The sequence below is a fragment of the Dioscorea cayenensis genome, chromosome 28 (genome assembly GCF_009730915.1).
Source record: "Dioscorea cayenensis subsp. rotundata cultivar TDr96_F1 chromosome 28, TDr96_F1_v2_PseudoChromosome.rev07_lg8_w22 25.fasta, whole genome shotgun sequence".
Lineage (NCBI taxonomy): Eukaryota > Viridiplantae > Streptophyta > Magnoliopsida > Dioscoreales > Dioscoreaceae > Dioscorea > Dioscorea cayenensis.
In genome coordinates, this window is record NC_052498.1 from 44 (window position 1) to 23,997 (window position 23,954).

Here is a 23,954-nt window from a genome sequence, read left to right on the forward strand (position 1 = left end):
TTTTTATTTATCCGTGTTTATGAAGGTGGTAGTAAAACTAACATATTGAATTTTAAAATTTTTCTAAAAAACAATCTAAAGATGGATAATTTAAAATACAAGAGTTCAGTCAACCGAATTAAAACTCCAAGGACTAATTGCAAATTATAAGCCTTTCATTTTATAAGTAAATATTAAATACTACGCCTAAATTTGTTGTCTGCAAAGACTCACAATTTTTGACATTGACTCCCTAAGAAATTCAATAATTAAGATTAAAACAATGAGTTGTTGATCAATCATATCAACCACACATAGTAGGCCATTCATGTATGACAAGAGAATTGAGAAAGAAAATCCACTAGGGAAGCTCAAGAGGTATAAACAAAATCATTCATAGATAACAACATTTCAATGATGAGACTTGTGTTTGTGATTTAACAACCACCAAAGCCTCTTCAATTGAATGTGAAAACAAAGTTGCCAAACTTTGGCATGATACTGAAACAACATTAAGTCTCCTTGACTTTGATGGAGCATGACATCTTCCTCAATGCTTTGATAGATCAAAATCATACACAATGGTACATATATGTATTTATATCCTGAAACCATCTTTGAGTTTTGCTTATCAATTAGAAGCACCGAGAGTTTTTTCTGCGACGCTGATACACAAATGATAGAGGTAAATCAATGAGAGAAAAGAGGTAAGAGTTTTGATATAAAGCAGATGGATGTAGGAGCTTTACCTGAGGAATGTTGATAACACTGTCACTGTGCCTGGTCTTTTGTAGCAAGTTCCTTTCTTTTACTGTCATCTTTATCCTGTAATTGAATGTAAGTTTAAAACCACAGAAAATTTATAGAGGTTTACCGGACTTCAAACACTACTACATATGGAAGTCATTGGTGAAGCAGTTTATCTATGCTGACATCAGTGACTTATAAGCAGCATGATTCACGTGTATGATCTAAAGAGCATTGATTGTTATAAAAAAAAGATCAACTCAAATGCATAAGAATGCACCGTCACTAGGAACACCTTACCAAGTCATCCATATACACAAAGTGACGCCACATGAATATGATTTTACACAACAAAACTAATGCTTCTATTGATTTCTACATAAAATGGAATATGCAAATACTGTATCAGATAGCAGTTCTCATTAGCTCGCTCCTTGCTCCTTCAAGCATCGGACTTACTGTATTGCACAAATGACCTTAACAATGGGCCTCCATTAGATGAAACAGTTAAAAACCCATAATTCTAAGCTTTCAGAAATCAGTAGCATATTGGATCACTCTCTTCTGGTCGGTTTATAAATTACTATTCCTCCATACTTTAACTTTACCACACCTCCAAATGTAAATTCCAATCAACCCATAAATCAGTAATAGTACAATCATCAGGCCAATGGCCCAATATCACACAAGAAAAGCTACACCACAAACCAGCTGCCTTTGAGATTATAGTATCTTAGATTCTCAGGAATTCTCTAGCCATACAAGTTTCCCTTCCAAAAAAATAGTGTACCAGCTTTTAGTCTAATGGAATTTGACTAACTTGGTCTAAATGCCTCAGGAAATGAGGAGCTTCGTGTCCTCAAGTTAAACCTATGTTTTATAAAGCTAGCATTAATGTAGATCATGATATCTACAATACTATCCAAAACCACCACAGGAAACTTCTCTTGTCCCTGATTAAGGACTCCACATGATTGGCTAATCACGTCTTCATTGAACCATTGACTTTTATTAAGGCACTTCTACTAAGCCTTTGAAGAATGTAGAATTTGAATTTTGTTTACCATCACAAACTAGCAACCATTACTAAAATGTGAAAAAATGTTGCCTTCTATGAACCAGAAAATTTTGACCCGGCCTATAAAAGAATCTGGAAGTAAAGAACAAGGAAGAAATCAAAACAGAAGGGAACTCATTTTGATGGAAAGAATTAAGAAATCATTTGAAGAAGTCTTTGCAGGGTACTTTTATATAGTTTTTTACATTTGAATCAACTTTGAACCAATAAACTCATTATTGTAAACGACATAAATGTGGTCCTCTAGCTGCACAACACACACACACTTATTGTAGCTTGTCCACACAACAAAAATATTTAACTATCAAAGTTGTATCATGAATAAATTAGAACAAGGAAAACTTTAAACACCAATAAAATAAAATGCAACTTGAAAGCACAAAATGTGACGCATAGAGAGAACATATCCATTTGGGTATGAAGGAATCTTTTTCGCAGCTCTCCTCAGTCACAAGAGAAGTCATATAGCATCAGAATGTAACCTTTAAATAATATGAGCCAGTGGATAGCATAGCAAAATAATTCAGATTCCATTTCACTTTAAGCCTACATTGCACACATTGTACGCAATCATTCACAGGGAATCAATAAGATTATGACTAAATAAACAAAAAGAAAAGCTATTAAATTCCAGATAAAAAGCAAAGGAGCCTCCGGAACCTCAAAAAATGAAGCAAGCCACAAATTCAGCAACAACAAAAGAGCTAAAAAGAAGACAAAAATTTGCTGCAACGAGAAAAAACAAAGAGTAATTCAAGAGATTTAACACCATAGCAAAAGCACTAACAATCAGATCTTTCACTGAAAATCCATACCAAGCTAAAAGGCATCAAATTGAAACAAAAGGAGGAAATACTCACCAAACCCTTGCTCTCATAGTAATCATTCAATGCCCACTGGTACTTCGATTGATTGAGACCAAACCAGTCCGCAAGGTACTCATCCAAGCTTGAGTGCACTACAAAGACATAAATTCCCAAATTAAAACAAAACCCTAAAGAATCCCAAAAACAAGCCCTAGATCTCCGGAAAGTTACCATCTTGGACTTTGGCGATAGCGTCCCAGAAAAACCCAAACGATGACGCCGACCCCTTCTGCGACGCCGGCTTCTCAAACTGCTGCGGCGGTACCTGAACCGGAGGCGGCGGCGGCGATGTCGGATCCTTTACAGCGAAAGCTGCTGCATTTACGGGACGCGGTCTAGGGATTGATCTGGGGCTAGAGGTTGGTGGTTTGGGGGAGTTTGATGAAGGTCTCGGGGTTGGTGGCGGGGTGATGAAGACGGTGTACCTTCCAGCCTTTCCAATCACCGGCGGTGGCGTGCCCTCCCATGGCTTGGGCGAGGCCGCCATGGCCCAGATCAGAGGACTAGGGTTTCGAGATAGCTCGCGGAGAACCAGAGCCGGAGCTCGAGCTCGCCAATGGTGGGAGAAAAGCAAAGGCGACCCTTTTAAATATCTAGCGAAGCATTAAATTCACCGGAAATCCCGACAAGAAAAAAGGACCACGGCTCTGTAATGGCTCTAGTCGGCTTTCTGGTCGGGTGTTTGCCTGGTTTCAAGTGGGTATTGCTCCTCGGTTACATCTCCGGTGGGAAAGCGAGCGCAGTTCTTTCTCTTTCCGAATATTAGGCTTGAAATTCGAGATAATAACAATTATGCCACTGAACTGGACCATGCTGACACAGAGAAGAGGGTATTTGTAGTAAATAATTAGGAAAGCGGTGTCATAGTTGAGACTTGAGAGAACGTTAGATAAAGCATGGAACACAACCATGGTGCCTATAATGCCTACTATGACACAATAATAACCAAGCTAATAAGCTTGGCCATCAAACAACCCTCTTACTTTATTTTTGAATTAATCCAAAGAAAAAAAATATATTAAGATGTATTAGTAAAAAACTATTATATTTATTTTTTTTTTAAAGTGGATAGTAGTGGTAACAGGGTAGGACGGCAAAAGGGAGGTCCCCGTCTTTGTCCCCGCTCCCACCCCCGTCCCGTGGTGAGACAAAAAAAAATGGTATTCCATCCCGTCATTACTCCATGATGATACATTAATAAATTTAGTTTTTTAAACTTATTTAATATCCTAAATGTATTAGTAATATACCTATAAAATAATATTTATAAAATTAAACATAAATTATAGTATAAAAATTTACAAAAATACTCCATCAAATGCATAATATGGTATTTTACATAAATTTAAACGGTTAATGTGTAATTTTATCCGGTTGGGCTATCGAACATTTAGGCTTGTAACTCAGGATAATAACAATTATGCCACTACTGAACTTCGCACTGTGATGTAAAGATGAGGCATTATAGTAAATAATTAGTAAAGTAGTGGCATATTTGAAAGAACGTCGGATTATATAAGAATTGGATGTGATGTTCCGCGAAGGAGAGTAACACTAACGTATGCCTGCGTTTTTGCAGAACAGTCCCTTTACTTGGTGAAATTTACAAATAGATTGAAACCTCGAAACAACCGCGAGCTTCGAGCTTGTCTTCAATGGCGGCATCTCCACCTCGCTGCTATTCCCTCCCTCGCCCCCTTCTCCTGCGCCTTTCTTCTCCTATCCGCGAATCCCTATCCCAGACCCCCTATTCCCCGCCGGAGGGCTCCGCAGTCTCCGTCAAATCGCTTCTTGAAGGTCTTCTTCGTCATCGGGATCAAGTTCCCGAAGATGAATTCCGGGTTGAGATTAGGGATTTCATCTTATGCTGCGCTGCAATGGCGGCGTCGGAGGGAGTGGAGTCACCAGCGGTGTATTGGGTTCCGGCGGAGCTGGCAAAAGCCGCGAGATCGGCGTTGAGGGAGATGGCGGTCGCTGTTGGATTGAATTCAGAGAGGGAGATGGTGGCGGAGATGATACCGGAGGTGGTGGTGCAGTTGAAGGGGGTGATTAAGGAGAGTTGTGTTGATCCTGAGTCGGTAGAGGTGGCGGCGGCATCGGCGAAGGCACCGGTTGCTTATGCCGTCTTGGCGGCGCATCAGTTCCGGTGGCTTGTGAACCAGGTATGCTGGTTTTAAGTTATGAAAACCTAGGTACTTATTTAAGGTTACTATTTTCTCTTGAATTTGATATAAAAGTTGCAAACTTTTTTAGTCGTGTTGTGTGAATTTTAGAATTCCTTTTTTCTCTTTTGAAGAAAGATTGAATTTTTTTTTTCCTTTTCTTTTGAAATTCAGATATTGTTTCCGAACTTGGGTAAGCTAATATGGTTGGTGATCCCATGTGCTTTGACTGCATTGGATCATTGGTCGCCAGAAGTGAAGGTAACGGAGCATTATTTGTGAATCAAAAGTGGTTTTTTTTTAATTGCTGAAGTCCTGATATGAATTGAGTGAGAAGCTTGTGCCATTGATGTTCTCTTTTGTGTTTGGACTTATGTTTGCTGATTTTAGAAACTGAAGTTTACATTGAAACCTACTGTTGCTACTTTATTCTGTAACTCGAGCATTAGATCAAACATAGGATTGTTCTAGTTTTCATACTCTGTTGTTTTTCTGTAAGATATCACTTGGTTTTATTTTCCTTTGCTTGGGTGGCAAGACCTTAAGATATTTCTGATCATCAATGCTTCTCAACCTATTATGTTCAATTTACTTGTATAATTGTTACTGTAGTAACCTGTGATCAGTTTGATTAACTTTTGAACAAAAGTCTTTTCAAGTTTTGTATTGAAATCATCTAAGCCGCCCATCTTTGATTCAGGAGCAGGGAATGCTTACCTTTATGCATGTCGGAAAGAACGTTACTATGGCTGAGTTAGGTTGGTATGAAGATGCAATTCTTGATGCTTGCTGTCGGAATATTGCTTCAAGTGATGAGCTATGGCATTGTGTGGTTGAGGTGTCTGTGCTTATGTTAACTTGTTTAGAGGGAAAGAATCCTCGAAGCTCTTGGTATGCATATGTGCACTCTTCACTTGATTGCTTGTTATAAAGTAGTAATTGTTGTCATATCTGATTCAGTAGCACAAAGAGTTGTGACTTACAATTGTAGAATGGCGATTCAGATTGAGTTTATTGTTTATATTCCGCTTTGATATTGATAATACTGCATCAGTCTGGGGCTTGTGGCCATTTTGAATTGCAAAAACGTCTATCTTGACCCTTTGTAGACAAATTATGTCTACGGAATCTACCAGGTTGGGTGCAATGTTTTATCCTGTTTTGGCACTTTCTTGAAATGCAAACAAAAGGATATGCATACATCTTAGTGAATTGGGCCCGTTGTTGATGGGCGGCTATTAAAGTTAATAATACTAAAGCCCTGCTGGTCCAGTTTTCATTATTCCTACTTGTATGATTATTTTGGTTTCCAGTTTTGTTGTTATTGTTGTTATCCAGTTTAGTAACACAATTTTTAATTATAGGTTTGAGCAAATTATGAATGAGATGCTAGGTCATTTAGAGCGTCAACCCATGAAAAAAGACCGACGTGTTGCATGGCTTCGCCTCATTCAACCAGTATTCAATGCTATGGGTCTTGTTCTGTTGGCACACTTCCGGAGGATTTTCTCTTTGTTCTTTCATTGGATGCATGCTGATGATGATAAAACAATACTTCTGGTGAGTACCAAATGTATTGTTTGGTAACCACATGATGTGTGTCTTGTTTTTCTCTTTCATCATCTTCATTCTTTTTGTTTAAGAATTATAAACAAACCAGATCATGTATTAATTAAACTTGGCATTGCTTCAGCGCTCAACTCTGCTAAAAGAGAATTATTGGATTTATCGAAGGATTGAACTGTTTTTCAGGTGTTGGAACGACTTAATGATATTATCAAATTAACATGGATCCGGAAATCCCCTTATTTTCAGAGGTAAGTTTAGTATTAACAGCTTTTGACACACCACAAAAGATGCAATGTTTATCAATTGTAAATCCTGATGGTTATTTTGCATTCCACTCAGACTGGTAGATGAACTCATTCTTCTTTACAAGGAATCTGCAACCAAAAAAAGCCGAGAAATTATCCGCAATGAAATCATGCAGACACTAATATTGCTTCAAAAGTATAACAACTCAAACTTTATAAAAGTCGCCTTTCAGTTCACAATGACGACAAACCCTAATCTTGTATTTTCGTCTGTCAGGTGCCAGGGCTTGTGCTTCGAATCAGCTTGGAACAAGCACAACGATGATCCCGACTTAACTGTGTTGACTTCCTCCTTTAGTAATTTGGTTTGTAGTGGTCCAGAATCATGTACTTAATCAATGATTGCTTGTTTCTGATGTGCAAATGCTCATAGTTTGCTAAAACTGATTACATGTACATAACCTTATGAGTTTTTAATTGAATTTACTGCCAATCTTTCTTTCTATCATTTGTTCATTGATGAATTTAGTATTAAAATACGAAAACTGCGATCAATTCATTCAGGCATATCGGCGAGCACTGAAATAGTCGGTACAAAATCTGATTATCTATGTACACAGAGGCATACTTATTATTAACTCAAACAGAAGAGAAAGAAGCAGAAGATGAAGTACTTGAAGAAATTTCCACAGAACCATAATAAATGAGCTCCTGAATCATCTCCTCAATGCATTCATCATCCAAACACTTCACTTCCTCTTCTTCCTTCCCCTTCAGTTCCTCACTCAAAGTTCCACAACACCTGTCGAGTTTCGCAATGAGACTCGCCGATAAAACCGATGACCTATTTGGTCCATTTGGATCGACCGGGAAATTCGTTTTCGCTCTCGGCCCGCACATAAGCCTTGCAGCCTCATCGTAGGCTCTCGCCGCATCCTCTGCCGTCTCGAATGTCCCTAGCCAAATCCTAGTCTTCCTGCACAACAAAACATTGTCTTTAATACAAAACTCAAAGCAAAATGAAAAAGAAGTGATCAAAGTTTGAGAGTTTTACAGCAAAGGATGCCTGATTTCAGAGACCCATGAGCCCCAATGCCTCTGCCTCACTCCTCTGTATCTTTGCATCTTTGGCATGTTTTCTATAAACTCAATAAACACTCCCTCCTCTTTATATACATACACATGCACAAACATTCAGAGCACAAAACCAGCATGCTGAACCATGTTACTTGGCCATGATAGACATAAAAGCATGTTGGCCAGCGAAGAAAGCGATCCGTCCGATCATCGATCAACGGCAATAAAACAGTGGAGGGGCCAATATATATATATATATATATATACAATAAAATGCATGACAAATGATTCAAGTGTCAATACATGCTCTCTGTCATGTATAAGAACAAAATCAGTTGTTTTCATGCTTGGAACTTATGAAAAGTGTGGGCCTTACAATCACAAGGCTTTGTATGGCTTTAAAGGGAACATGAGAAGATGATCAACTCCTTGTTATATTGAAATCATCATATGGAGTTGTCAGAAGACTTCCTTGTTTCTTTCTCATCCTCTAATTCAATGCTTTGTTATCTAGCCAACTAAAAGTCTTGAAAAAAAATAAAAATGCATTAAAGAGTGAGTGTTTTTCTTTTTTTACTTTGGATTGTTTTGAAGATGAGCACATCACATGGAAGCATTTGCAAAAGCACATGAAGGTCTTGACTTTGATCACATTCACTTTGATGAGGTGTGGGTCCTATTCTGTTTGTCTATAGGGAGTAGATTGAGGAGAGGATGAAGGCATCAGAGCACATGAGAATGGTTCATGTGCTTTGGTGATTACTTTATATCTTTGTATTTCTGTTTTTTCAGTTAATTTGGTTATAAAACTATATATATATATATATATTAGTTATTATCTATCAAATAAAGATCTTGAATTTGGTTGTTTAGCTAATCTAAGATTTATTATTAAAGGGGTATTTTTTTTTTTCATGTTTATATTTGTGTACCTTTCTTTTTATTTTTTATTTTATTTTTTTTGAATAAAGTGGATAAACCACAAATTTATTAGAAAAAGATAGAAGACCTTTTTTATTTAGTACCATTGGGATTAAGGGTTTTGATTTTTTTTTTAAAATTATATATATATATATATATATAATTATTAATTACATAGTATGTTTGGCAAATTTGTTTTGGTTAAAAATTATTTAATTATTAATGTTTGATTTGTAATATTATTTCTTTGAGGTTGGCTCAACATTTCATTCATGTATGACTATATGAGTTCAAACATTGAGAGTGTGTTTTCTTGTTCCTCAGTTTGCACGCATGGGAAAAGAAAACATGTCTTCTTGTTAGTGTACATGTGCAACCACATGATCTCAAATCAATTAAATCAAACCTTGAAATGCTTCTAATTTTTTATCTTTTAATTAAATTTTGGTTTGTTAATGTCCAACACCAAAGATTCAGTTTTCTTATCAACAACTTTTTTTTTATTTTATAAAAATAAATAAATCACAAATTTATTGAAAATGAAACACTGCGAATAAGTACAATACAGATAGATTATCAACAACTTATATGACATAGCTAATACTTTGATTGATTTCTATTTAAAAAATAAATTTCAATTTTTTACTAGTTTTAAAATAATCTCTTTCTTTGACCATTCTATAATATCTACTTACCTTATCTTGTATTTTTAACCATCACTGTAAAATTAATCTTATAGAATTTATGTATAAAAAATTATTTAAAGAGTCTATTTTTAATTATACAAATGAATCTCGTGAAATAAACAATGTTTTTTTTTTTCCAACATCACTTGGTTTGTTTAAACTAAATACTATAAAATTTTATAATAAATTATTATGAATTTTTCTCCTCCAATTGTAATTTTTTTTATTCATAAATCATGGTCATCACTATAAATGATTTCACTTTTTGAAGCATCTTTATAAATTAGGATTGGCATATATTTAGATGTCAGATATGAAATAGAATTAATTAGGATGGCATATATTATTAGATGTCAGATCTGTTTCTAACTAAAGTTTGAAATGGATGAAATGGATTTACAGCGGATTTACAATTAATGGATTTACATCCATTTTTAAAATTTAGAAATGGATTAATGATAGAAATTAAATATGTTTATCAATTTACAAACATAAAAGTTTTTTGAAAACAAAATTTTTTAAATTTATTGGTTTATAAATTGAAATCAATAATAGATTAAAAATAGAAAAGAATGTTCATAAACTGCAATTTTCTTATAGTTGAAACTCTTCAAGTGGAGGGTTATATAGATGAAATAAAAATAGGTCTAAAGATATGTTTAGAAACTTTTTACAATGTGAAATATCTAAATTTGGTTTATTTAATCCGATGACTTTTGATAGAGCAACATAAAAAGTAAAAAATTCAAGTAATTGATCAAATAATTGGGGTTAACAGCTTGTTATTGTTTAGTTGAATCACGATTATCACTTAAACCCTGCAAATCAGATTATAATTAAGTTCTTCGCTTGATATAACAAATCAACACATATACATATATAACATGAGTAATGAATGCAACAACAAATCAAATCTTTATATTTTCTATATTTAAAGTGTTTCCCAACCAGACATCACATTGCAGTGAGCAGTGAGCAGTGATCAGTGTGATCTATGAACTTATTAATAGGGCATATAGGATTTGGGGGGACCCAAAGAGAGAGTTGAGTTTGATGAACAAGGTCCACATAAAATGATCCTACACAGAATGAACAAGGACAAAGTTGGCTACATTGGTTCAGAGAGTGTATAAGAATATAATTAGATATAATCATGCCATGCTATGCATGCATGCATGCATGCTAATAAATTGCCTAGTGTGGAGGAGATAATTAAGATGAAGGAAGAAGATGATCTTGGTTGTTGGACTTTATTTATGGTTGGAACCCAAAACATATCTATGTACAATCTGACCACAAAACTCTAGACCTAAAGATCCTCCCTAGCTACTTTCTGCTGTCATTCTGTCTTTCCCTTGCATGCTTTTATTTATTTTGTGTTTTCATGTCTCATACAGTCTTTGTATATATATATATATATATATATATATATATATATATATTGTGGATGAAATATGAATCAATTATATCTTATAAGTGTGCACAGAGATAAAGTTAATATGTTAATATACTTGTACTCTCATTAGGCTATCTTATATGGTAAATGAATTGGGTGAAATTATTTTTGATGTTTTATGATCACTTAGGTGAAGTATTACGAGAGATATAAAGTGTTATTAATAATTTATGATTAATTACTTGAATGTATGGATTATGTATTTTATATGTTAATTATACAATGGTTTTTTTATATGTCTTGATTGTCATATATGTAATTTGGATTTATTGAAAAAAAAATTATATTAAATGTAAATAATGAGGCGATATATATATATATATATATATATATATATATCAAAGAAATGTTACTTACTCTGTGAGATTATGATGTTGATTGTTATTAGTAACTTATGTCGAATAGCTCCAATTAATATTTTTGTTATGAATATCTTAGATGTATGTGTCATGTTGGACATGTTAAAATCAGTTTGAAGTAGTTTATATAATGAATTGTCCTATATTTTGGTAAAATGTGAGTAATGAAAATTCTTATTAATTTTTTTAATTATTATTAAAAAATCAGTCTTTAATCAAATTGTCAAAATAGGCGATTTATTTAAGAATTCCATTGTTTGAAAAATGCCACTTGCATCCCCGTACATTAATTAAACTTAGCCAAAATTAATTAGCATTATAATTTTGAGTTGAATTTATGTAAGTCATTCAAAAAGACAAAATATCGACATCATTTTAGAACAAATTGATTAATAATCTATACTTTTACGAATTTTCAAATTAAAATAAGCTTATCATGAAACACATGCAACATGAAGAAATTAAACTTGTTCATACTTTTGTACATATATATATATATATATATATATATATATATGTTCAAAACGACATGATATCTCCTTTCTATAACAAAATAATAATCTCATAAATATAGTTTATCTACATTTTTAAAATAATAATTTCATTTTTTATATATATATATATGCCAAAATGGAAGATTTTGATTCTAGATGGTTTTGATTATAGACTTCCACTACTTAAAATCAAAGCGTTAGAAATTAAAAAAAGATCCACAAAATAAAACTAAAATACCAAAGCGAAAAAAGTCAAAGTGTCCTAACTTAAGAAAATAGTACAAATCCAAGAGAAAGAGCTGTGATCAAACAAATCAAAGACCTGTTGAGTGATGTACAATAATTAAATACTATGAAGAAATGAGAGCTTGAAAAGATCGTCCAAATGGATTCCAATTAAATGGATGGTGGTGGGCAGAGAAATATTGCCATGCAAACTCATCCACAATTAATTAATTGTACGTAGAAAGTTAGAGAGTTGATATAATTAATTAATTAATTAATTAGAGAGAGGTGAGAAAGAAAACAAAAAAATAATAATAACGTGACGTCCTCTTCTCAACTCTCTAACTTTAGTTAATTTTGTAAAGCCATGCATATGCATGCACGTACGGTAGTGTGGTTGACATGCAACTACGTCTTTAATTAATTCTCTCATTCGTTGCTCTGTGGACTTTGAAAGCCACCCTTTGCTTCTTTTCTTCTTTGGATTCATTTATTCCTAAAACATTCATGAAACCTAATGATTCATTTATATATATATATATATATATATATATTTATATTTATATTTATATTATCATGTTATTTATCTCTCTCTTTAATTTGTTTGTGGTGGCCTTTAAGTTTTGAATTGTTAGCTTCAATTCATATAACAATGTTGATGTACAATCTTCTAGCTTGATTTTCCCCTATATAATTAACTGTTATCTATTCCCTTTTTATCAAATAAAACTTGATTAAAGGGGATTAATTAGCCAAATAAAGAGATTAACTTCTTTTTTTCTTTTTCTTTTTAATTAACTCTTGATCATCTTTCTCTTTCTTTCTCAATCTTTTTAGTTGTGCTTTTAATTAGCTTGATACCTCTCTCTCTATTTTAGTTATGATAATAATTTGTCTCCTTATTTGTACATATATATCTCAATCATTCAAGTGATTTATTTTTTTTATTTTAGAGTAGTTTAGCCGCATATATACTCTATAAAAAATAAAAGTGGGAAATTACTTATGTATTATATATCTAGTAATTATTCTTATTTGTTTGCATATACTTTTAACAAAAAGTCAACTAAAAGATAATATTATATATATTTATATATTATGAGGAAAAGGTGATTTTTCTTCGTTATTGTCATGATCAATATATCTATAACTTATATCAATTGATTTTGAAGCTGAATTATTAATAACGACACATAATCTACTCAGGGTAGCGTGTATCTTTCAGTCTTGTTTGTATTTGTTTTGATTTATATATGACATGACAAATGGAATTCAACTTGTCATATTACATTATAGTTTTAAATGTTGTTTGCGAAGAGATCAGTCAAATGTGCCGGTGGATATAATTATAGTTTGAAAAATAAGTCTAAGAAGAAAATGAAGTGAATTCTTTCTCCGGCATCTAGCTAGGGTTAGGGTTTGAGAAAATAGATGAAGCTAGCTTTTGTACTTAATTTTTAAAAATTTTTATTTGAAAAATATATAATGAGTATATATTATATATCTATTTATCAGTTAATACTTCATATTTTTATGTTTTATTGATATTTAAACATAAAGTCCTCGAATAGTATAATACCTTACAAGCTTGTGCAATTTGTCACTTATGATGATGAAATTTGCACAAAAATATATTGGTGTACATGTTATATTTATGTACTAAATATGTCTAGCTGAATATTATGCTATATATATATATATATATATATATATTTACATATGTACTTCTTGTTCCCTAACAACCATCTTAAGTAACTAATTAACCATAATCCTCTTTTTCTTTGTTTCATAATCTTATTAGTACTAATAAATTATAAAATGGTATCAAATAAAAATGGAGATAGTAACCATGCATGCACACTATATATAAACCTTATTAAATTTCATTATAATTAAGGGATACTATGTATTTATATTAAGATTTCTTTTTATTTGAAAAACTCTTAAGTTATAATAGTGTAAATCAAATACAAGATTTAGAGCAGTGATAATATAATAACACAAAGACGATATAGAAATTAAAATAGTTAATGGGAAAAATAAAAAAACTAAGAATAGAAGAAAAATTAAATAATTCAATAATTAAGATATGATTATTTTGGGATTAACTCTCTTTTGTGTGTGGAGAAGATCATCGGTTAACATCTTTAAATCTTTAATTAATGTCAACCTGTTTTACATGTACAAATTGATTGTTAACCAAAATTAATAATAATAATAATAATAATAATAATAATGATGATGATGATGAGTACTTGTCTTATTGTGTAGTTTCAACCGTGTATGTTTGATTAATAAGACAAAATATCAACTTGTCAAGCTATGTATAATATTTTTGAATTTTATCAAGAAAAAGAGTCAATTTTGGCATTATATATATATATATATAGTTTATGAAATAAGTATAAGAAGAAAATTGAGTTAATGAATTTCTTTTCGTCACCGGCTACGATTAGGGTTTTGGAAGGAGAAACAACTTTGTAATTTCTTAGTTACATGGTAGCTCTTATGCATGCATGAGATAATAAAAAAATCATGGTTAAACCATTTTTTTTAGAATTATTTATTGATCAATTCTTTATTAATTCTATATTTTATTCATATTAAAACACAAAGTCCTCCAATGGTATACCTTACAAGCTTGTGCAATTAACCATCATGTACATTAATTTGTATTTATGTACTAAATATATCTCTCTAGTTAAATATTATGCCCTATATACTTCTAGTTCCCTACCTAATTAACAATATTCCTTTTAAGTTGCTAGCCTTAATTCCTCTTTGTTTATAATTAACCTGACTTACTAGTGTTACCAAAGGTAAACCAAATATAGTTTTTTTTTTAAAAAAATTCAATAAGGCTAACCCTAATTTTTTTAATAAAAAGTAGAGCTAATTAAAGCCACCAGTAATTTCTAAATTTTTGTCTTTATATACTTATACACTTAAAATATTAAAGTATTTATTTTAATCGGTGACTATACGAATTTATTCCTTTAGTTCACATAAGGTGAAGGAATCAAAATAAATAATTAAAATAGTATAATTAGAGAATAAATATATAAATATTTTTTTAAACTCAAATTAAAACAAATAATGATCCAAATTTCATTATCAATTGGTGAATTTAACTTGAAATTTTTAATACAATATCACAATAAGAATTTTTTTTATACGGACAAGTTACTTAGAAATGTGCACAGATATGGAATTAATCCTTCATTACATCTATGCTTTTATCATATGTGAGCTGATATTTTTAATCCCATTTCTTCAACATAATACAAAAACTTAAATAAATAAAAAGAAAAAAAAACCCTAATACCAATAGACGGCGAAATGGTCATTAGCGTCACACCTATATTTCACAAATTAATCTCTCACAAGTAAAAAAACATAAATACATGACGAGTAATCATCTTAGTATGTTCATTGATTAAAAATCTATAAACGTTGATGTAGGCCGTTGGAATTAAATCCAACGGTTATGCACTATACAAAAAACAGTATCATTGAGTTTATGAAAAGTAAGATATACAGTATTTTGATCTCAATCGTTCAATTAATTGCAGCACAATATCTAAAACAATATGAACTATCCAACCTTAATTCCACTATACATATCACAACCATTTTATAAACAAAACCTAAACTAATAAATCCAACTAACTTTAATTGGTACTGTGCTCAACTTCAGACATTCTACAAATGTCAGCAGTTGAAGTCATATATATATATACATACATATATTAATATATATACTCTACAAATTAAAAGAGTTAGAAGCTTTGAAGCTTCAAAGTTACAAAAGACCAAATCAAGGTCAACCATTGGATAGCCCAATGGTATGACATCAAAGTGTAAAGGGGAGGTCATAGGTTCAAATCTCTCCCCAACAAGATCGTCATTCGATCTTGTTTATACATCGCTCATCCGAATTTTCATATTATTATACATCAGGGGTTTATGATCTGTTATAGTCTGTTTATATTAAAAAGAAAAAAACGCTTGTCGTCTATTATTCAAAAAGAGGTTAACACAAGAGTCAAAGCTCCCTAGATCACATCTAACACCCACTCCTTGACACAATGTGGTCCTCTTGATATCACACTATCAACTCTCTCTCTCTCTCTCTCTCACCATATAATCACTATTCTCTTAAAGAAAAAGATTGAAAACTAATTATCTGTAATCCCTTTCTTGGCCTCTCTCTTGTACCTATCTTCTTTAATTCTCATCTCAAACTCTTCTCTTTCTCTCGACACATATATCTGCACGGATTATATATTCCTGCCCTTGCATTACTTCAGAATCCAATTCTTCAGACCTCCATGATTTTGCTTTTCCTTCTCCCATCAGTGCCCTCTCTATCTGCAGCAGTAATTATCTTCTCAGCCTCTGCACCAACTGCACCTCCTTCAGCTGTTCTCCATCTTCTCCTTTTCTCTCTTTATCTATCTATCTATCTACCTATCTATCTATATATATATATATATATATAGTTCTTCTTGTATAAATATATATATGACCTTGTTCTTCTTTGCTTTTTAGGGTGCTTGTTGTTATTAGAGGATGATGAACAGGCATGGTTCTATTGACTCATATCATGTCCCTTCTATCATGTCCTTTGCTGGCCTTGAAGCCACTTCTCAAAAGCACCAGCAAAGCAGCAGCATCTGGGACTATGAGACTACTACTTCAACAACAACATCAGCAACAACAACCAATGCAAACACACACCAAAACCATCCTTACTTGTTCACTAACACCACCACCACCAACAACAACACTCAGTTCTTGGATTGCACCCCTCAACTGTTCTTACCAGCTTCTAACTTGCCTTTTTACGCTCCTGCACCGCCTCCGGTGATACCGAATTACTGCGAGGATGAGCTCATCGCCGTCGGGGGACGTATCGGGTTGAACTTAGGCCGTCGGACTTATTTCTCCTCTGGTGATGCTTTAGCTCTTGGGAGACTTTGGGGCAGGTCTAGAGGATGGGTATGCTTTCGGCCACCACCCTCCGCCTCGTTGTCAAGCCGACGGTTGTGGTGCCGATCTCTCCGGTGCTAAACACTACCATAGAAGGCACAAGGTTTGTGAGTTTCATTCCAAGGCTGCTGTTGTTCTCTTTGCTGGTGGAGTGCAACAAAGGTTCTGCCAACAATGCAGCAGGTAATTCATCAGCTAGCATAAATTAAAACTCTTTGAATTTGTAATAATATATCTTTGATCATGATTTCATGCTTAATTTAAATGGAATTAGTTTTATGAATAATTGAATGACTTTTGCTGATTTCTTATTAGTTTAATTATGTGTGTTTCTATTTCCTTAACAAAGGTTCCATGTGCTATCGGAGTTCGACGAGACAAAAAGGAGCTGCAGGAAGCGTCTCGCAGATCATAATCGTCGAAGAAGAAAGCCGAAACCCCATCAATCATCTTCATCCAATTCCCCGTCTCAAAAAACCAAACCTTCTCCGCCGAAACCGTCTCCAAAACATCCTCGTAAGTAATCTTCAATTTCCGTCTAACATGGTATCAGAGCTTAATTAATTTTTCTTTTCCGTTCTTCTTCAACAGAAGAAAGCAGCAAAAAAGAAATCAATCATAATCATAATCATAATCATCATCATCATCAGTTCAAGAATGATCCATCTTTGTCTCTTGGAGGACTTGAAAGGGTTAATAGTTATAACAATGAAAGCATGGATGTTTCACAACAAGAACTCTTCTCTAATGACTTCTTTAACAATCAGAGTCTCTTGTGTTCCACTTCCAATGAAGATTCAAGATCTAGAGATGCAGGCCAAAGCAGTCTTCTCCAGCTTGGCCAAGCAGCCATGTTCAGTATGGACTTTATATGATATGTTCTCAAGAACCTTTTCGGCTTTTTTCGGTCCTTCAATTCTCTCTCCTTAAGCTTTCTCACCCTTTGGTTTCAATAATTTTAATCAAAGTTCAGTTCATGTAGTGGAAGAATAAATCCTAGAGAAGTTTAGATGTATGTTAGGGCCAAAGGTGAAAGAAAGCTTGTTAATTTGTTGCCTTTTAATCTGATTATCATCATCAGTTTAGACTTTGATATTACTCTTTGATTTGAATAAAAGTTGAAACTAATGCTTGATATATATATATATATATATATATGACCATATGGATCAAAAGACCATTAATACTGCATTTCTTCTCCTTCATTAACATGATAATTAACATCTAATGCTTAATGACAAGTCTAGTTCACTCTCTTCATGTTGTCATCTTTCTTCCAAAAGATAATTTTTTGGTTGAAATTAATGTTGCATTCTCGAAGTTTTCTGAATTTTGTACAGTTTATGAAGTTCAAAACTACCTGAAAAATGGAGTTTGAGGTTTGAGGATATATATATATATAGACTAAATTAGAATTATATATAAACTAAGCTTTGAATATTTCATTTGCAGTGTGTAAATGATCACTTCATGTTAATTACAGCAGCATTATATTATTCTTCACAGATGATTTTTGTATGATTTTTTTCTTCCAATTGATCCATAAACTTGAAAACCTCATTTACATGAACCTGATTCAGAAATTAGGGGAAAAATTAATGTATCAGTTTTAAAGTGAGAAGTTTAATTAGATGCATGGAAGTAGAGAGGAATAGAATAATAAAATAACAGAGAAGTCACCTGAGAACTCTTCTCTGCATAATATTGATGATGTTCATGAAGTCTTCTTCTTTTTCTCATATTGTTTTATCCGTCCCAGAAGGATGTTGGATATTGTTAAACTTTTGGGGAATATATATATATATATATATATAGGCAGAGCAAACACTTCCCCTTTTTATTATTTATTTATTTATTTATTTATGATATATCAAGATATTAATTTGTATTTATATAACATTAGTATCAAATAACATTAGAAAAAGCATGTAGAGTCTCTTATTCAGTAGTTCTTTGATCTTCTTTGCTCGAGTGATACACGAGTTTGAATTTTTGTTCTAGTGATAAACTCGATTAAATTGTGTTTTTTAAAACAAATTAGAAAAAACTCTAAATTGGAACATCAAAAAAATATATATATATATATATTATATTTATGGTTATCAGATAGAACAAATAATATATTTATTGCTCAACGATGGAGGGTTGGAATCCGAAACCCTTTTACATTTTAATAAATATATATATATATATATATTGTAAAAAAAGTTTTTCTAGTATGTTGCAATAATTAATTATTACTTTTACCCACCAAATGTCATTGATTAGTTGAAGAGTGTACACCAATGCAAAAGTAGTTGGCTTTTAAAAAATAAACAAAAGTAAGAAACAATTGTAGTAATTTTAGACAAGACACAACTCAAAAACCAACTGGATGAAAAAGTAGTCTACTTCACATAACCTTTTACATTTCCAAATTCCCTACTAACCCAATCATTGATTCAATTCAGATGCAAAAAAGAAAAAAGAGATCTTTCTTCTTACATGCATGCCATTACCATATATATATATATATATATATATTAAGAATAAATATGGATGTGCATGTAACAAAATGGCTATATATATATATCGTTAAAAAACATGAATACTTTACATAATAGACCCGGTGTCAATAACCAATAAAATTGGTTGGTTTAATGATATTTTTCTACTCTGTCACTGTCACCATAGCTTGTTTTGGTTTTGTCAACTGAAAATATTTATTTATATATTTATTTTTCAAACCAAAAAGGAAATTTATTGATGAAAGAACTATCAATACAAACCTAATTAATTATAGCTGTTGCACAAGTAACATCAGCCATAGCCAAACCAGCAAAATACTTGAAAAAAAAAAGTATTTATTATTCTTCATTAAATGACTTTGTTGATTTTAGTCTTTTGATTTCGTCATGTGAGCATGCTCAGATGAGAATGATATGCCATCTGATTTGACCTTTAGTGACTAATAGATTGATTAAAATGAACATAAGCTATATAATTAATAGATTACAACAAACATTTTTCTTGAATTAAAAGATAAACTTGTGAAGAAGAGTCTTGAGTTTAGGTACACCAATAGTGGCTAAAACTTTCTATGGAGGGATGTGTTCATCTCTAGTCCTAACAATGAGTCCATTGACTTACATCCGAGGACACCAAAATTACATAATGTTAACCCTTGTTAAAAAAATAATAATAATAAACCATTGATTTATTTAAATAAAAGTTGTTAAGTCTGATGATGTGGATTGACATTATATGACAAGCCAAGTGGTGTCATGGCAAGAGGATGATGACGTGGCATGTGGTGACTCATCAAAGGAAAAGATGACTAGGATGATGATGTGGCAAAGAATGTTATCATGAAGATCAAGGTAGAGATGAAGGTGGAGATTTGATTAAGATCTAGATTTAATAGATATTTCTCTCAATATAATCATGTGATGATAAACTATTTTTGGAAAGTGCATCAAGACTATAGGATCTTTTCTAGAAGGCAAGTTTTATTTTAGATATGATTATCTATCCTTGGTAAGATCCGGGATGATAATTCATATCTTTGATAGAGCTCCTTTTTAGAAAGATCTATTTGAAGAGAGAGGAATATTCTATTATTGGCAAGAGTTCAAGATCATGAAGATTATTTGAAGCTATTAGAAGACACAAGTAAAACTTTGGTATGAAGCTATTTGAAGACAGAAAGATTTAGTTTGGTGTGAAGCTATTTGAAGACACAAACTAAATAAGGTAAAGACATACCAAGGAGATCATCAAGACCATATTTAGCATTACTATATTGAAGGAAGATTCAAAAGCTATCTATAGACGGAACTATTTATGGAGACTAGTCATATGAGGAGATTGATTGAAGATTGCATAAGATATGATTAGAGATTTGAAGATCCAAGCATGGATGATTAAAGATCATGCTTAAAGATATTGAAGGCAAAACTTGGATGAAGACAAGATCAAGTTTAGTAATAATATTTCCATGAGTCAAACGAAGATCATTTAGAAGACCAAACTTGGGCCAAGTTTGGAAAGAAAGATCGGGAGATCTTCGGTGGCTATCTTCGATAGGATGGTCACGTGTGCCTTGGTGGGCACGTCCCTCGGGAGAGGGAGACTTTCTGAAGTGACTAGAGGAAGGAAGCAGCTGCAGGCAGGAGGAGCTCGGGTCGAGTCAACTGCTACGAGGTGGACTGAAGGAACCGGGAGGTTGAAGGTCGCAGATTCGGGTGGATCTGGCTAGAACTCGGTCATGTTCAGTAAGGTGGGCCATGTTGCAACTAGGTGTTGCAACATCTAACTTTGGAAGGTGTCCAAGTTAGGAAGCCGCGGAGAATTCTAAAAGAGGTAACTGTATGAGACGTCAGTGCGTCTATATAAGAGATCCTGCTTGAAGATTTAGGATGGAGCCAACAAGTGAGAGACTCTTCGGTGAGAGTTGAGTGTGTGGCCGTCAGGCAATCTTGAGAGCATATTCTTTGTATTGAGAAAGTGAGTGAGTGTTGTACTCCTTGTTCCTATACCTCTTTTAGTGGATTGTTTCTCCGGGCCTGGCCCCCCAGATGTAGGCAAGGTTGTGCCGAACTGGGTTACCAATTTGCTTGTCTCCTTTATCTTGCTTTAATTATGTGTGAGTGTTTAATCTTTGAGTGAGTTTTTGAGTGAACTTAACACATCACACCCCCACCGGAACAATCAAAAGCAATCATAAAAAGGTGCATCAAAGGATTATAATCTAAAATATATATATATGGTATTTAAAAAAATTAGATAAAACATGTTCACTCAAATAAAAAAAACAAAACAGACAAATCATATATTATTAAGCGTCAAAGGATTATAATCTTAAAAAATAAATTATATAAATTATTTTTTAAAAAAAAAGATAAAACATGTTGCCTCAAATAAATTAAAGAACAAAATAGACAAATAGCATATAAGAAAAACAGAAAATATCTCAGCAGAAAGACATGAAAAAATATTATAAGATAAAATAAAACACAGGTATTACCATATCCACTAATGGTAAAAGCTGTGCGATAGAAAAAAAAAAGTTAAATAAAAAGATGACTAAAAATAGTAGATGGACAAAACACATAATCATCCATCCATAACAGCACCTTTAATTAAGCATCTTATCTATTTTTCTAAATCCACTGAAGATTGCTATGACATAGCTATTATATTAATGTTGAAATCAAAGCAACCTTCCAATAAATAAATAAGCTTGTATTAAAGATGCACACAGAAGTGAAGTGACTGCATAAATATATCTGTGTTTTTATCATGTCTGAGCTAAAGTTCAAACTTATCTCAGCGTCAAGTATACAAACATCCTACAGAAGAGATCCGATCATTGGCACACTTAAAATATATGATTTATATTTTAGTTATCCCAATTTATATACATATATGTGTGTGTAATATCTCTTCTTGCATAACTTAGACACTACATTTATGTTGGATTCTTGCATGAATGAAAGAGAACCTGAGAGATGAAAGAATACAGACCACACAAAGACAAAATATAATAATATATATATAAAGAGAGAGAGAGAGAGAGAGAGAGAGAGAGAGAATTGAATGGATAGATACTTGAAAGATACCTTCAGTTCACATGCAGTACAAATTAAGAGCAGCATCAAAAGACAATGAAGGCTCACATGCAGTAAGATACCACCATAAATTACTGCATTTCTATATCTTCTGTTGCCATTGTTGGGCCCCAATTCAGCTTGGAATTTAACTCATTTAACTTCATTTGAAGCTTCATATCTTGTTGATTCTTATGTGGATGCACATTGCACAATCATTTATCATGTGTAGTATTTATTGTTTTCTAACTTTATATATTTATAAATATATATATATATAGTTTTACTGATTGGTGTCTTACTTATTAAGGTCAGTGGTTGTTGTGGTGAGTTAATGTCATGGTGATTGATACATTTGTTCAGATGCTTGAAAAGTCAGTTGATGGACATTGAATGTGAAAAAACTTTTACAAAAAAAAATTAATGAGTTTTTGGATCATTGATTAATTTAGAAAATAGATTCTAACATAACTTTCATCTCTATCTATTTTTATTTTTAATAATTAGTAACATTTTACCATGGATTTCAGTGTATATTAGTAAATTAATAGTGAAAAGTTGGCATAACATCAAACAAATAACACAATTAATAAATAAGTTTTATTTAATCTTTATATAATAAAATAGAATTAGAAAGGAGAGTTATGTACTTTATTCTTATATTAAATTTAAATAAAACTTTAAAAGTATATTAGTAACTAATGTATCTAAATTTAATGTGTTATACATGTGATTGAACTTGAATCAACTCAAATAAAATATAAAAAATAATTTTAAAAAAATGGCTAAACTATTAATTTATTAAATAAACAAGAAAAGCAAACAAAAGAAATTACTTGGCTTTGCTTTAAAGGTTGATTTTGCTAAAGCTTTTGATTCATTAGACTGGAACTTTCTCCTTGAAATTCTCGAAGCTAGAGGTTTTGGCAACCGTTGGATTTCTTAGATACACACCATTCTCAATACTGCCAAAACACAAATTCTCATTAATGGAACACCTCGGGGGTATATCCGATGCAAAAGAGGATTAAGACAAGATGATTTAATTGTTTTTTCTGCTGGTGGACATGATGATCTCAAAATCATTAAATTATTACTTTATCTCTTTGAAGGTTGTTCTGGTCTTTCAATTAATTTTTCAAAGAGCTGTCTTTACTCCACAAATTTTGGTTACAAACCTCACTCATCTTCAACTAGAATTCTCAATTGCAATAAGGATTGTCTACCCATTACATACCCAGGGTGTTCCCTCTCAGTAGACGTCCCTAGGCGACAGGATTGGACAAGATTAATTGATACCGTCCGCGATAGACTTTCACACTGGAAAGCAATTTACCTTTCCCTGGGGGGTCGACTTATCCTTATCAATTATGTACTTTCATCACTCCCAGTGTACTGGATCTCAATATTCAAACTTCCTGCTTGGGTTATTCATGAGATCGATAAAATCAGAAGAGACTTCCTTTGGAAGGGCCCGGATCTTGGATTTAAGGGAATTAGATTAATTGCT

At 32.5% G+C, this 23,954-nt stretch overlaps 4 protein-coding genes across 4 annotated transcripts; 2 read left to right on the top strand and 2 right to left on the bottom strand.

The window, feature by feature from the left end:
* Positions 1-323: 323 nt before the first annotated feature.
* On the bottom strand, positions 324-3,350 carry LOC120253265 (rho GTPase-activating protein 17-like). Its single transcript, XM_039261594.1, has 4 exons — positions 2,842-3,350; positions 2,665-2,762; positions 729-804; positions 324-644 (listed from the first exon to the last, which is right to left on the bottom strand). The coding sequence occupies exons 1-3, from the start codon at positions 3,155-3,157 to the stop codon at positions 751-753; spliced, it is 468 nt and encodes a 155-aa protein (XP_039117528.1). The 5' UTR covers positions 3,158-3,350; the 3' UTR covers positions 324-644; positions 729-750.
* A 901-nt stretch (positions 3,351-4,251) lies between these two features.
* Positions 4,252-7,149, top strand: LOC120253266 (uncharacterized protein At2g39910). The gene is made up of 7 exons (XM_039261595.1): positions 4,252-4,832; positions 5,007-5,093; positions 5,533-5,723; positions 6,197-6,392; positions 6,585-6,649; positions 6,741-6,842; positions 6,924-7,149. Exons 1-7 carry the CDS (start codon positions 4,326-4,328, stop codon positions 7,039-7,041), a joined length of 1,266 nt encoding a protein of 421 aa, XP_039117529.1. The 5' UTR covers positions 4,252-4,325; the 3' UTR covers positions 7,042-7,149.
* Positions 7,150-7,154: 5 nt separating this feature from the next.
* LOC120253267 (ethylene-responsive transcription factor ERF003-like) lies at positions 7,155-7,792 on the bottom strand. Its single transcript, XM_039261596.1, has 2 exons — positions 7,701-7,792; positions 7,155-7,622 (listed from the first exon to the last, which is right to left on the bottom strand). Exons 1-2 carry the CDS (start codon positions 7,778-7,780, stop codon positions 7,286-7,288), a joined length of 417 nt encoding a protein of 138 aa, XP_039117530.1. The 5' UTR covers positions 7,781-7,792; the 3' UTR covers positions 7,155-7,285.
* Positions 7,793-16,436: 8,644 nt separating this feature from the next.
* LOC120253259 (protein LIGULELESS 1-like) lies at positions 16,437-17,960 on the top strand. The gene is made up of 4 exons (XM_039261589.1): positions 16,437-16,730; positions 16,831-17,039; positions 17,206-17,372; positions 17,448-17,960. The coding sequence occupies exons 1-4, from the start codon at positions 16,437-16,439 to the stop codon at positions 17,729-17,731; spliced, it is 954 nt and encodes a 317-aa protein (XP_039117523.1). The 3' UTR covers positions 17,732-17,960.
* The last annotated feature ends 5,994 nt before the right edge of the window (positions 17,961-23,954 follow it).